Consider the following 15,810-nt stretch of genomic DNA (forward strand, 5'->3'; position numbering starts at 1 on the left):
AAACATTCTCCCACAGGGTCATGCTAATTTGACTAGGGGGAATGCTACATTCACCCACAAGGCCATGCTGATTTGGCTAGGGTGAATGGCCCGGAGCAGTCTTTCTCCCATTAGCTCTGGTGTTTGGCTTGGATATTGGCCTATGGTACTCACATTTCTTAGCTCTGGGATGGAGTGATCTATTTTTTATTGAGTAGGTTTGATTTGTTTATTTAATGGGGTTTTTTACCCACTAGTGGAATAAACAGTTCTAGTTTAATGGAGTTGTAATGTAGGCCCAATAAGTGAAGGGGTTTCTTGTGATGAGGGGTTTCTTAATGGGTCTCTACTCAACATTAGAGCTCTATATAAATAGACGTGCATGTGAGGAGACACTACATCAAGATAGCAAGCTCATTTTATCTTTTCTAGTGGAGGAGAAATTTCAGCTAAGGAGAAATCTGTTCTTCATCATTTCACTTATGATTTTAGAGGCTGCACGTGTGAGGGTTTGATCGAGTTTGACCGACGAATTAACTACTTCGTATAGCCGTAGTTGACCGTAGTTTGACCACACATGTGACTGCAACTGATCGCACGTGTGATAACAGTTTGACCATAATTGACTTTTGACCAGCTTTGACTAGCAGAATTTTGACCAGGTTTGACTGGTGATTTGACTTGTAATGTTGGCTCAGATTTCTAGACAAATTTTGATTTGTAAACCTTGCTAAAGAGACAATTTCTTCTTAAGAAAAGTTGCTGGGTTTTCTTCGGGATTGGGTTTCCCATGATAAAAATATTGTGTCTATTGTGCATGGCTATCTTTATATGATCTTTATAGTTTCCGTTGCATTTACAGTTAAGATTTTTCTGGGTGTAATTATTCAATGATAACAGTGGCATGAAAAATATTGTTTGAAAATTCATTAGGAAGAAAATTGTATTCTACTGCACATGCGATAGAATTTCGACAATAGACACGTATTTAACAAGGATTGTTAAGTATGTGGGATAATTGAAAACTAATCTACCTCTTTTCATGGGCACCTTGAAAAGAAGATATCGATGAATGTTAATGTAATTGATATCCTTGATGCCTAGGGGATGCTATTATCTGGGGAATGGGCTACCAATCTAGGAGGTAGCATCCAAATAGACATGCCATACAAAAGAGACCCCATGGGAGAGCAATCTTATGCCTTGATCGTTAGGCAACCCTCAACTCGACCTTTAGTGAAACAACATTGTACTATCCTTGATAGAGACCAAGAAGAGGATTGTGGGTGTGGGGATTGGAGGATATTGTTAAAGATAGCATCACCTAAATAAGAGCTGGATAAGTTTTGGACCTTGTAATTTGATGGGGCTTGATCCAAGTCTGTCTTAGGTGCATGGAGTGTTTTGATCTCACCTTGTTTTCGTATAGGCTCTCCTTCCATTGCACCAATAACATTGTTGAGTACGAGGCCCTTTCTTTTGAATTAGATTTGGCTCTTAGCAAATTAATGAAACACTTAAAGGTAATAGGAAATTCTGATCTAATTGTATCCCAAATCAAGGGAACCTTCAATGCCAAAAATGAGAAACTCAGGAAATACAAGGATTTAATGTGTCACACAATTGAATGCTTTGATACTTTTGGCATAAATGCGGTTCCTAGGATTTGAAGGCTTATAGTGAAGATGTCATTCAACATACCATTTCTTTGAAAGAAGGGACCAAGACAATTTGGCAAAAAATAAGGAACAGAAACCCTAAGCTTTCTCCTTTGGTCAAAGAAGAGCTGCAAAAGATGCTTGATACCAAGACCATAGACCTTATAAGACATTCCTCGTGGATATCTAACCTTGTAGTTACTAGGAAGAAGAATGGTAGCATTAGAATGTGTGGACTTTAGGAACCTAAACCAAGCATGCCTTAAAGATAATTATTAATTGCCCAACATGGAAAATCTCTTACAATGAATCAGAAGATGTGGTATAATGTCCATGTTAGATGGATTTTCAATATATAGTCTAGTGGTAGTGAAAGAGGAAGATCAGTTGAAAACCGCTTTCACATTGCCATGGGGAACCTACAAATACTTAAGGATGCCTTTTGGTCTACTAAATGCTGTATTAAGTTTCCTAAGGGCCATGGATTTTGCTTTCAAAGACCTCATTGGTAAGATAATGGAAATATACCAAGATGATTTGATCGTAGCATCAAAAGAGAGGGAGAGGACCATTGTCGACATTTAAGGAAATTTTTTGAGCAATGTAGGAAAATGGGATCTCATTGAACTTTAAGAAGTCCATATTCAAAGTTGATAAGGGGAAGCTCCTTGGGCATGTTGTTATGAAACTAGCTCACAAAAAGATAGAAAAGAGAGATCAACGCCTTAGAATTTAGCCTCTTCGAGGGGGCAACCTCCTTTACATTACATAAATGAACAATTCTTGGATGATTCCAATGACAAAACCTCCTTTCTATGTATAGGAGTCTAAGGAGTCACAATATAACCCAGCCGACCTAACAATAATAATATAAAGCCACAAAAATAACAATAGAGGGATTCTATGGGGCACAGCAATAACAATATGGGGATAATAGGGGCACAATAATATTAATAAGGGGTGCAACTACAATAGTAATGGGGTAATTACTAGTATTATAGGGACCCAACATGCCCCTCTCCTTCAAAAAAGGTGTTGTCCTCAACACTTGAGTAGTTCTGGATGCTTCTGTATAAAATTCTCATCCTCCCATGTGGAATCTTCAGCGGATAAGTTCTTCCACTTGATAAGATACTCTGAAATTGATCGATTTCGTAGCTGTCGAGTTCTTGTTTCTGTGACTGCTTCCGGTTCCAATATAATTTTTCCTTCCTCGTCAAGTTCTGGCAATATTGTTTGAACTGGGAGCTTGTCGCCTATAACCTTCTTTAAACATGAAACATGGAAAACTGGGTGCAATCGAGAAGCTGCAGGAAGCTCCAGTTTGTATGCCAAAGTACCAATCTTTTGCAACACCTTGTACGGACCATAATACTTTGGTGATAATTTATTATCCTTCTTAGCTTGCTCGAGGGACATTTGCTTATATGGTTGTAGCCGTAGGAATACCCAATCACCTACATCAAAACTTCTTTCGCTGCGATGTTGATCTGCCTGTTGTTTCATTCTATTCTGTGCCAACACGAGGTTATCCTTTAAGAGTTGGAGGACTTGTTGTTGATGTTCGATGTGATGTTCCACTGTTTGAACCTTAGAATTTTCTCTTAAATATGATGTGATGGATGGTGGCTGATATCCATAAAGTGCCATAAATGGGGTCATTTTTGTTGCTGTATGGAAGGAAGTGTTATACCACCATTCAGCCAGAGCCAACCATTTGACCCATTGTGTCTGTTTATCAGATACAAAGCAACGAAGATATCCTTCCAAACATTTGTTTATTATCTCAGTTTGCCCATCAGATTGAGGATGATAAGATGAGCTATGAGCTAACTGAGTACCAAGACAAGAAAATAATTCTGTCCAAAAATTTCCAGTGAAAATGGGATCTCTGTCACTTACAATAATCTTTGGGTTTCCATGTAGCTTTTGAATTGTTTCCATAAATGCAGTAGAAACCGTACTAGCTTTAAATGGATGTGATAATGCACAAAAGTGTGCATACTTGGTAAGCCTGTCAACTACCACCATGATGACACTCTTTCCCTCAGACTTGGGTAAACCTGTGATAAAATCCATTGAAACCTCCTCCCAACGTTGGCTTGGAATGGATAAAGGTTGTAATAGACCCGGTGTCTTAATTGTTTCAACTTTATTTTGTTGGCAAACCAAACATTCTGCCACAAATTTTTGAATATCCGATTTAAGGCCATCCCAAAAAAATTCCTTCTTAACCCTGTGGTAAGTTTTTAAAAATCCTGAGTGCCCTCCTAAGGGAGAAGTGTGCAATTCCATAAGAATCTTTTGTTTTAGTTGGGAATTCTTACAGAGGTATAAGCGATCTTTGTACCATAAAGAATCATTTTGCGAGCTAAATGTATCAGACGTAGTGGAATCTTGTTGTAACTTTCGAATAAGTGCCCATAGTTCTTCGTCATTCTTCCATTCCTCCCTTGCTTCGTTTATCCAATCTGGTTGGATAATAGAAATGGCGTACAACAATGCTTCCACATCCTCATCCTTTCTTGAGAGTGCATCTGCCACCACATTTTGCTTCCCTTTTTTGTAGATGATTTCAAAGTCATAACCCAACATCTTTGTGACCCACTTTTGTTGCTCTTCAGAGGATAATCTTTGTTCTAAAAAGTATTTAAGGCTATCATGATCCGTTTTTACCTTGAAGTGTCTTCCCATTAGGTAGGGTCGCCATTTCTTAAGTGCATGGAGTATTGCCAACATTTCCTTCTCATAAATAGCTTTGTGTAAAAACTTTCCCCTGATTGGATGACTTTGAAAAGCAATGGGTCTTTCATCTTGCATTAAAACAGCACCAATTCCATTTCCTGAAGCATCGCATTCCATAATAAAGGTTTTTGTGAAGTCCGGTGTAGCTAAGACCGGTGCTTGGCACATTGCCTCTTTAAGATGTTCGAAGGCCTTTGTTGCTTCTGGAGTCCATGAAAATGCATCTTTCTTCAATAATGTTGTTAGAGGTGCTGCTATTCTCCCATAATTCTTAACAAACTTGTGATAATACCCTGTCAACACTAGAAATCCTCGCAGATGCTTTATGGATGTGGGGATTTTCCATTCCTTAATGGCTTTAATTTTGCTAGGGTCTACCTTAACTCCTTCATGAGATACAATATGACCCAGATATTCCACCTCTTGTACTCCAAAGAAACATTTGGATCTTTTTGCATATAATTGTTTCTCCTCCAATAGTTGTAGCACCCTGTCAACATGTTCAACATGATCCTTCCAAGACTTGCTGTAGATTAGTATATCATCAAAAAATACTAACACAAATTTTCTAAGGAATGGTTTGAAAATGGAATTCATCAAACCTTGAAATGTTGAAGGTGCATTGGTAAGGCCAAAAGGCATGACCAAAAATTCATAATGACCCTCATGAGTTCTAAATGCTGTTTTCGGAATGTCTTCAGTCTTCATTCTGATTTGATGATATCCTGAACGAAGATCCAACTTGGTGAAGTAAATTGATCCATGCAATTCATTCAGTAATTCATCAATGACAGGAATGGGAAACTTATCTTTAATAGTGAGCTTGTTGAGCTCCCTATAATCCGGACACATGCGCCATGATCCATCCTTCTTGTGCACTAATACTACTGGAGCAGAGAAAGAACTTTGACTCGGTTGAATTATACCAGCCTCTAGCATTTCTGCAACCATACGTTCAATTTCACTCTTTTGGGCATAGGGATATCTGTACGGCCTAATGTTTGGAGGAACACTTCCTGGAATCAAATGAATAGCATGATCATGATCACGAATAGGTGGGAGACCTTTGGGAGTCTCAAATACTTTGGAATGATTGTCCAAGACTTTTTGGGGATCTGGAGAAATAAATGATTGCAATGTGGAAACATCTAGCGAACATAATTGTGCAATTACACCCCTTTGTTCATTTTTTAGAAGCTTTGTCATACCATTAGAGCTAATTATCTTTCCTGGTTTCCCTGCAATACCCCTTAATTCAACTTCCTTTCCTTCCATGGAAAATTTCATGAAAAGTTCTTGAAAATTGAAAGCTATTGTACCCAAGGATTGTAGCCATTGTACTCCTAGTACAACATCAGCACCTCCCATTGGAATGGAAAGCATTGGGCTGGTCAATACATATTCTCCCATGGATAGCTTGATATTATGGCACTTTCCAGAGCAATTTATTGTTCCTCCGTTTGCAATCATCACTTGACACTCTGGTGTTGGATATAGGAAGCAATTCAATTCTTTTGCTACCTTACAATGAATAAAATTATGGGTGCTTCCTGAATCAATCAACACTATTACCTTTTTCTTCTTGATTTGTCCTTCTATCTTGATGGTTTGAGGAGTGGTAATTCCAGCCAATGCATTATAAGATATGGTTGGATTCATTTCTTCTTTATCTAGGCTTTGTTCTTGGAGTATATCCTTTTCTTTTGACCTTTCTTGCTCCTTTTCTTCTTCCTCTTCACAATCTATGTAGAATAATTTCTTCTCAGCACACTTATGACCTTTAGTGTATTTGCTATCACAACTGTAACAAAGCCCTTTTGCTCTTTTTTCTTCCAATTGTTGTGGTGTCAACCTTATAGGTTGTGGAAGACTAGGGGCAACAACACTTCCATCTTTATAGTTGTCAGTGGTATGCTTCCTGGTTACCATAATTTTGCTTTCCATTTTTCTTGCTAACCTGAATACCTTCTCTAATGAATCAGATTCCCAAAGGCGAACATCATGTTGGATATTATCCTTTAAAGACCCTATGAACACATCAATCCTATGCTCCTCTGGAATATCTTTTACCCTTATGTTCAATTTTTGGAACTCCTCAATGTGTTCCATTATTGAACGCTTTTGTTTGAGACTTATCAATTGACTAAAAAAAGTGTTGCTTTTTGTATTCTCATAATGTGCTATCAATTCTTCTGTAAAAATTGCCCAAGTGATAAATTGTTTACGAGAGCAAAGCCATTGATACCATACAAACTGATTTGGTTTCAAATATAAAGTTGCAATACGTACCTTTTGTGTGTTTTGCACATTATTGAGATCGAAAAATTGTTCCATCGGTAATATTTATGTTGCGGGATCCTTGCCATCAAACTTCCTCATATCAATTTTTGGAATATGGTGGGTCTTCGATCCCACATTAGAGTCTATGATATCATAATTATCATTTCTTTTGTTCGCATCATGAGTTTCCTTTACTACCTTTTCACCATTAGTAAGTATTTCTTGTAGAAAATTTGTCAAATCTGTCTTCAAATCTGCCATGTTTGTCTTCAAATTTGTGTTCAAATCTATGTTTAAATTGTCCATCTTAGCTTCCATGCCATTCATCTTTGCTTCCACGCCATTTATCTTAGCTTCTGTTAACTTTTGTGAGCGTGACATTTGTTGCACTTGTTCTTGTAATTTTGATATATCATGTAGCATTTCTTCCTCTTCTTCATGAGTCATGCTAAAGCTTTCAGGTTCCTTACTAGGTGTTTGCATTTTCTTTCCTCGGGGCATCAGTTACCGATCATAATGCTCTACTATGCCCTTTGAATTCCTTCAAAATAAATTTTCAAACCAAGCTTAAGCAAAAATTTAAGAAAATCTACACACCTTTTTTCACTTTGTAGGAGCTCGATATTGCCTCTGATGTATCTCTGTACTTTCCGATCATCTAGTTCTGAATTTGTGACCTGCAGTAGCTCTCTGTGTCCTCTTTCCAATGCCACAAGTCTGACCCAAATTGGATTTTCCAAGGAAGAGTTATGCGAAATCTCCCACAGTGACTTGATTATAGACTAGTTCAGTAGAGCGAACTTGTACGATGTGCCACGAGTCACTGTTTCGACCTTTGGATCTGAAAAATGCATACAAGAAACTACAGTTCGTCCTCTTTCTGTACCTTCTTACGAAATTTCAATTTGATCCGCAGTGAGAGTTATGACGATTTTCCCCAGGTCACCTGTTTGGAATGTAATTCAGGAGTCTGCAAAAAGACCAACTTCCTCAGATCATATCTCTGCAAATATAGCGCGAAAAGCTCTGCAATTCGGACCCGAGGTTCAACGCAATTTCTTCTCAAATGGGTTTTTTTTTGCAACTTCTGAAACGTCGCAGAAAAAAAGTTATAGCGAAAATGCCACGATGACCTGTTTGGAGCAGTGAAACCCTTGAATCCAAAGCTCTGATACCAAATGTTATGAAACCAGCTCACAAAAAGATAGAAAAGAGAGATCAACGCCTTAGAATTTAGTCTCTTCGAGGGGGCAACCTCCTTTACATTACATAAATGAACAATTCTTGGATGATTCAAATGACAAAACCTCCTTTCTATATGTAGGAGTCTAAGGAGTCACAATATAACCTAACCGACCTAACAATAATAATATAAAGCCACAAAAATAACAATAGAGGGATTCTATGGGGCACAGTAATAACAATATGGGGATAATAGGGGCACAACAATATTAATAAGGGGTGCAACTACAATAGTAAAGGGGTAATTACTAGTATTATAGGGACCCAACACATGTTGTCTCAAAGAAAGGAATTAGCATTGATTGTGAGAGTATTGAGGCAAATTAAAGCTATAGCCACGGCGCCCCATTCCCCCCAAAAAAAAATGACAAGAAGTCGTTGAGGTTTTTCTTTGGAAAGACAAACTTCATAAGGAAATTTGTCCCAAACTTTACTGAGATTGTTAAACCAATGAATGATCTCCTAAAAAGGATGCTTCTTTTGTGTGCGATGGAAAGAGAACAAAATTTTTCAAAGAAATTAAAGAACGAATAACAATTGTGCCTGTTCTAATAAGTCTTGACTACTCCAGAGACTTCGTCATCTATTCCTTTTCATTTGGAGACATGATAGCAAGGATCCTTATGCAAAAGGATGATGAAGGGAATGAGAGTCCAATTAATTTTATGAGCAAAGCCTTGATAGATGCCGAGGTTAGATATAGCATCACTGAGAAACAAGCTTATGCCTTAGTCAAATCCCTCGAGCATTTCAGGATATACATTGGGTACAATAAGATTGTTGCGTATGTTCCTTAGCCTATAGTCAAGGATGTATTGACCCAGTGTGATTGTCTTGGATCTAGAGGAAAATAGGTATCCAAAATTCAAGAATACAATATGGAGATGAGACCCATGAAAATTATCAAACAAATTTGTGCTACTGCTATTGACCATAAAAGAAGGGCTTTACGATTAAAAGTTATGAAATATTGCTTAACACAGGATCGGTTGGGTTGGAAAAGCGTTGATGGGGTGATCCTTTGGTTTGTTAATAAGAAAGAAGCAGAAGAGTTGATTACTGAGTTCCGTGTAGGGTTTTGTGGGGGGCACTTTGCTGCTAAAACAACGTCTCATAAAATATTGAGGGTAGGTTAACATTGGCCTTCGATTTTTGTCGATACAGACAAGTATGTAAGAGCTTGCCAACCCTGCCAATTATTTGTTGGTAAGATGCAACTCCATGCTCTCGCTTTGAAATTAATGATCATTGAATCACCATTTCAATAATGGGGTATTGATTTCATCTGTGAATTCAAAGATAATTTGAGTAATGGGCACAAATGGATTTTAAGGGCTATTGATTACTTGACCAAATGGGTGGAGGCTACACTCACTACAAAGGCCGTGGGTGAAGTTGTAATAAATTTCTCTGAAGATAGAATTATTACAAGATTTGGTGTGTTAACTAAAATCGTAATAGGGAATGCTAAAGCTTTCAATTCCTGGCCTTTGCCTCTTTTTGCTTGTGCTAGGTCATTCCTCTAATTATTATCCATAATGTAATGGCAAAGCTGAATCAAGTAATAAGAACCTTATGTCGATCATCAAGAAGACCGTAGGGGATAATAAGAAGAGTTGGGATAGCAAAATCAAGTACGCTCTCTGGGCTGATCATACAATGGTAAAGGCATCTACAGGGTTTAGTCTATTTGAACTAGTGTATGGGTTGGAAACAAAACTTCCAATACAATTGTTTCCCATCTTATAGCGCTTGAAAGCAAACACTGATAAAAAGGACATTGTGGCATGTGCAATTTAGAATAAAGCAACTTATTGAGTTGTATGAATCTATATGCCTTGTTTTAGATCAAATGAGTACGAATCAAGAGAAGATCAAGGCCACATTTGATCGAAAGGCTAGACCTAGAGATTTTGAGCCAGGAAGTATGGTCCTATTATGGGACAAAAGAAAGGAAAAAGCCGTAATGCATATTAAATTTGATAAATTTTGGATAGGAACTTACAAAATGACTGGTCCCCTCCCATTACTGGTGAATGGGTAGCTCCTAAAGGAGTACTTCCCAAGTGTAACCTTATGCATTCATGATTAGGTAATTGCATTGCATTTGTGTGTTTTACATTATTGTGTGTTTTACATTCATTATTAGCTATTGTGTGTTTCTCCTTGGGGGCAAGAAACACCTAATAGGGTTATCCATCTAGCCATCCGTAACATAAGAGAGGGAACACTTATACGAGACTTGGTCTAGTTAGATATTTGAATTTGATATCTGTGTGAAGTATTTGTTGTGCCCCTAACATTAAGTATGGTCCACTATGATGCATCCATGGTTTTTGTTACCTTATGATTGCTGATTTACACTTTATCTTGAGGATGTTTTGTTAGGTGGTTCTCACCAGAACAGTAGTGGCTTCTTGAGGTGATTGCCCCACCTCCTTAGCAGAGTAGGAGAGGTCGTACTATCTACTGTAGAGACAGAGATTGACATTGATTATGCAACGTTGCCTACCAAGAGCAGAGCATTGGGTTATTTGATGACTTCATGTGATGCTTGACACCTCGAGGGACACCCAGACGCTGAAACACTGAGCCAATGATGCTTAATGTTGGAGATATTGATGGTGTGCCTAGTGGACCTAGGATGCCCCTAGGCTGGCCTTGATGTTGTTTGATGGACATCACTCGTTTTGGAGCCTATGATGATGGTCATCTTTGAGCTGACAAGGGAGGGCTTGTACATCACCTTGGAGCCCCAACGCTTGAGATATTTAGTGCCACGTCACCCCTTTTCCTCCTTTGAGGGTGACGTAGGGCATTTTGGACATGACACGATGGCATGGAGTGACTTTGGATGGCTTGCACATGGTCCATGAGATACATCTTGGAGTATGGAGCACTCATTAGTCCTTATCTCACCTTTAGTGGCTTATTGTGCTCACTTTGAGGGTGACATCATACTTTGGACCATTTACTCCCACATGTGTAGGCTTTTATGGCATATTTCTTATGTTTTTGAGCTATGAGGTTGGCTTGTAACCTCTTTCTTTTGGAACATTTATGGTAACCTCGTCAATAGAGTTTTGTAGTTGTTTTATTTGTAAAGTGAATGGGAGAAGGCTCATATAAATGGAGCCTCCCCCTCTATTCTCTTTTCATCATCTCACACATGTAATTTGGCCTCTCCAAAAGAGAGTGCAATATTGTCTCTTTTTTGCCATTGTGCATAATGTGATCTTTTGTGGATGTGACTTGTTATTGGAGGAGACTTGCTTGGAGACATTATTCTAGGATTGAAAGAAGTGCTTTTGTGGAGGAATTTTGTTGTAAGTTTATTGTATATCATTAATATTTTGCATGCTTTCATGTTTAAAGTAGGGTTTCTCTTGTTTCATGTTTAAGTGCTTATCATTGTTGAAACTTTGCTTCATAATTGCATGTAAAATTGTCTTCTTCAAAGCCTATAAGGAAACTCTTTATGTGCAAACCTTATAATTAATTTCTCCCCTCACAAGAATAATAACTAGGGTTTTAGAAGTGGATGCCCTGGAGCATCCCCCTTACTCCTTCATTGTCTTCCTTGGTATTTTGTGCCATTAAGACTCCATTAGCCCTTATAGGATAATGCGTTGGTCTACAAGTGCGTTGATCATCCTAAAAGCCAAATAAAAACCTCTCAAAATTTCTCTCCTAGACGGCTAAGGCAGCCACTAGGGTTTAGGAGTAGATTTGTGAATAAATTTGATGTTTTATTGCTTAAGGGTGGCCTTGAATTGGAGGTTAATATTTATACATCACACAATAAAATCTAGCATTGTAGATTGCCTTATATGCCTTGGAACAGCTGATGTTACTTCTATTCTTGTTGTTTATGCATATCTAACAGCCCTAAATCTGATTGCTTTTGTGTAGCCCTAGTCTCTTTTTGAAACCCTTGATCCTTTCTTGTTGAGATCACTTGGAGGGTTTTTCTTAGGCTGCTATATCACATTCCATTGACATTGCATGCCCTAATATTGAATGTCATTCAAACCCTAACTTATAGCAGTCCTCTTATGGGTCTAACCCTAGAGTGTTTCAACCCTAGAATTTAAAACTTTGTTCATCTTTGGCCTGGCCAAACCCTCTATCCATCCTTAGACCATCAAAAACAAGTCACCTTAAGCCCTAGTATTAGAATATCTTATAGGTGATTTAGGGAAGCCTACCTTGTGGTTGAAATTCCACCAAAGAGCAGGAGGAAGGTTGCCAAGGTGACAGTGGCAACCCTTCCTTGTTGTTGCCATAAGGTCTGGCCTCTCGCCGGTGAGGCCTTGCACCAGTCCTGCTAGATTATGAGAGCTACTTGTTCAAGAACTACCTTCAGCCATGTGTTCTGCTGTAAATTTGGAATCCCTCAACTGGTTACCTCCAACGTAGAGTTGGATTTATCCACTGTTGGAACTACATTTTCTCTTTTATCAGTGCCTGTCTAGGGCAAGCTCCAAATGGCAGAAATGGTCTCCAATTTCCTGGTTTCCACAGATACCATTAGAGTGTTCCCTGAGAAATAATTTCCATCCCAGAAACAGGAATGGTCATAGAAAACGATATTTTCACAGTGCCTGAAATTTTCAGGCTAATTGTAATGTTGCCTGACAGCTCATTTGTACGTTCTTTTTCCTATTTCATGCATCTAATTTTTCTTTTAATTTGGCCAGTCAAGCTTAGGGCTTTATAGTATATATGCAACTCTGTGGTTTTAGATACCCATGTTCTGACTTTGGCTTGGGAGGTCTCAACTGACTGCTTATGAATTTTCAATCCTGAGTGCTTTTGCAACTGGGCTTACTAGTGTCATATGTTGTTTGTTTTTTGGCATGGAAGCATAAGATCTCTACATATGATATAAAATAGTACCACTCTCCCCCCCACTCCCCCTGCTGGAGGATAACATTTTAGTGCCTACAGGGCTAGCTTTTTCAAAATTTCGGGACTCTGACCATGGGGCTGTCCTTGGCCTTTCCTAGTATGCAAAGAAGTATCCATGTTAAAATGTACCTGAAGCAACATCAAATTAAAGATGATAATAGGATGAGCTCTAAACATTGAGAAGAAACAAAAAGACATCGTGTGGCTGTATTGTCTAACAACATGAACATGGTTGACATAATCATCAAAGATTTCCCTCTGAGAGCCCTCAGGGAGGGTCTCCTCAAGCTTGATTGGGGTTCTTCTCACCTCCACCTTCCTGAGCACTAACAAAACATGCTCACTGAGCTGAAGCGAGGATGAAGTTAATGTGGAGGTTGTTGAGCTTTTTGATAATGTTATTCGTCTTGTTTTATAGCATCTGGTGATATTACCCCAAATTCTTTGAGTTGAGGGCTTTCCTTTTCAGGCTAGCAGCAATATACTCCAATTATACCAGAATAACTCAAATAACTGCTATGGCCTTTTTGTCCCTACCCTGAGTCTGAGTAGGGTCCTTCACAAAAGCTCCAACACACTCCTGGAGAATTTCATCCATCATCAACTCCCTCTTTGCATTGACAATATTCTCCAGGTCCTCCAGTTCCTTCCGTTTTTTCTCAGAATGCATTTCTCTATGTTGCGAAACAAAACCAAAGAGCTCTGTATGGAATTTTGAATGAGGAGCTATCTGAAGCTAGATTCTTGACTTTTTTCTTCATTGTTGATGTTCTCAGGATTTTCCTTTTTGCAATATAGTAGTTTTCTAATCTCTCTTCTGAGTTCATCTAGGTTCTCTTCCTTTCTCCCTGTGAGTGCTATCCTCTGAATTGACTTCCTCCATGAGCTTGCACTGATTTTGTTGCTCCTCTCATTGATGCTTCTCCTGCTTTGACCGTGACCTGTCTTTCCATTTGTATACAAGCAATCTCAATGGAAATAGGTTTTGACAGTAGCAAAAGGGTATCCCCTACAGGGTTAGGACTCTTCCAATAACAATTGCCACCCGGATTTTTAAGATGATAAAATCAAACTCCAAATGACTGCCATCAAGCACCTCTGGCTCTGTCTGTCCCTTTGTTTTGTCTAATCATATGTGGTATCAAGGGGTGGCTCGTACCTCAGGTTCTCCTTGCATGTTTATGCATTCAATGAGAGGCGAAGTCTACCTTTCGAGGTGATCTACCAAATTAATTTCATGGAGACCCATTTGCTGGATGTACATTCTCCCTATCCATTACCTGTTCACATGACATCATGCCTTCACATTGCATACCTACCACCCTACCCAGGGAGTGGCATATGTTGTTTTATTTCTTCTTCCTGGTTGCAATAATGGATATATGTGATAGGAGTTTTATCTACACATTAATGACTTCCATGGAAATAACTTATTTGCAATTCTCCCCCATCTGCAACACTAGAATTTCCTATGACAGGCACATCTTGCTTTGAGTGTTATATTGGAGAAATGTTGGTAAGTACTCTCTTCCAAATTGTATTACCCTAAATCTCTGCAAGTTGCTAAAAGTGTCCTAATAGGTGTTTCAGTTGAGACAAAATAATGAAATTTGCTCTAGGCAAAGTTACCCTGTAGTCTTTCAAGAAAAACTCTTTAGTACAATGATTGAGAAATATGGAAACACATCTCCAAAAAGGTTGTCTAACTTACCATGAATTATCTAAGCCTGAGAGGTGAGCCTATAGTTGATAAGAATGGGCATTAAGTATGTGATAAGCGTGGGCATTAATTCTGGCTGTTTAATGAATATTTGGACATATTCTACTTACTTTTGAGACTAGGTTATGGAAATCTTGTCAAAATAGGAGTATTGGCAAAAAATATTCCATGCTTTTCCTTTCCTCATGCAATTGCTCTAAGAATGAAGTTTAAATTTGTGAGGAAAATTACAGGCATTGGTGACAAGTGCAAAAACAGAGGTGTTAACCACTTCACTGAGCTACTGAGCAATTGGTCTGGATCTTCAGGATCATGCATGTAAGCTCTTCTGTTTACATCCAATCTCTTTTATTTGGTGAAACTGGCTATGATTTTAGCTGCCAGGCAGGTCTGTTTTGTGAAATAGGCCTTGTTTTCCTAATGATCCTTACCTTTTGCTGCTCTAATATTTTGCGATCTAGAGAAATTGGAGAGGGTTCAATGACATCCTGGACTATGCCTCTAGAGAAGCAGGTGAGGTCAGACTACTTGGGGTATGCAATATTCAAGGCTCGTAGATTTAAAATAAGTAAAATGATTACATGAATATTACCATTTGGTCAGTTTTAAAAGACTTAGATTATTAATAAAAAGTAGCCATATTTATTCCTAAGTGGATGAATACTTAACTGGCTGTTCTGTTGTATGACAGGCTGAATGTGTGTGTGAGAAGGTGAGAAATTGATTTATCTTTGTTTATGTTATTTCTTATTATCACTTATCGGTGTTAGAACTTCCAAACTGTAAATAGATTCTAATTCAAGTTGCCTTTGTTGCCAGGTGAAAGCCATGCCAGAGTTGAAGAATGGGTACAACATAGTTGGTCTATCCCAGGTGATGCTTGTTTTCAGATGATAGAGTTCGTATCTTTGTACTAGACTGTTTTGATCATGTTGTCCTGTTAAGACCTTTTTTCAGTCATCTGTAAATATGACTTCTCAATTGGATTTTCTAGTCCATCTGGAAATTAGCTTAGCACTTTATAAGAATACCTGATTCTTTGTGAATTTGTAACTTATGGTAAGCTTGTAGTTGTCAGTTGTTTGGCTATTGGTGAATGTAAATTACCTTCCAATTTGTACCAACCATGGCCATTATGTCTGACTTACCTCCATCCTACTCTAGGTCAAAGTAAGAGGCTATGATATGCAGGTCAATAAATGGCGCCTTACACACATTAGAATGTTTTGTAATACATCCTCTATCAAATAAAGCAGGAAAATACTAGTTTTTATC

General features: G+C 38.3%; 1 protein-coding gene across 1 annotated transcript in view; it reads left to right on the plus strand.

Annotated features, from left to right (window-relative positions):
- Positions 1-15,810, plus strand: part of LOC149258199 (alpha/beta-Hydrolases superfamily protein) — a 344,546-nt gene that overhangs the window by 36,992 nt on the left and 291,744 nt on the right. Inside the window, exons 2-5 of the mRNA XM_089414890.1 lie at positions 14,769-14,853; positions 14,997-15,048; positions 15,227-15,247; positions 15,355-15,408. Coding sequence (XP_089271016.1) covers positions 14,769-14,853; positions 14,997-15,048; positions 15,227-15,247; positions 15,355-15,408 — 212 coding nt within the window. The remainder of the gene's footprint in view (positions 1-14,768; positions 14,854-14,996; positions 15,049-15,226; positions 15,248-15,354; positions 15,409-15,810) is intronic.

The sequence above is a fragment of the Pinus tabuliformis genome, chromosome 6 (assembly GCF_031772625.1).
Source record: "Pinus tabuliformis cultivar Carrire ecotype Pingquan chromosome 6, CPIR1, whole genome shotgun sequence".
Taxonomy (NCBI): Eukaryota; Viridiplantae; Streptophyta; class Pinopsida; order Pinales; family Pinaceae; genus Pinus; species Pinus tabuliformis.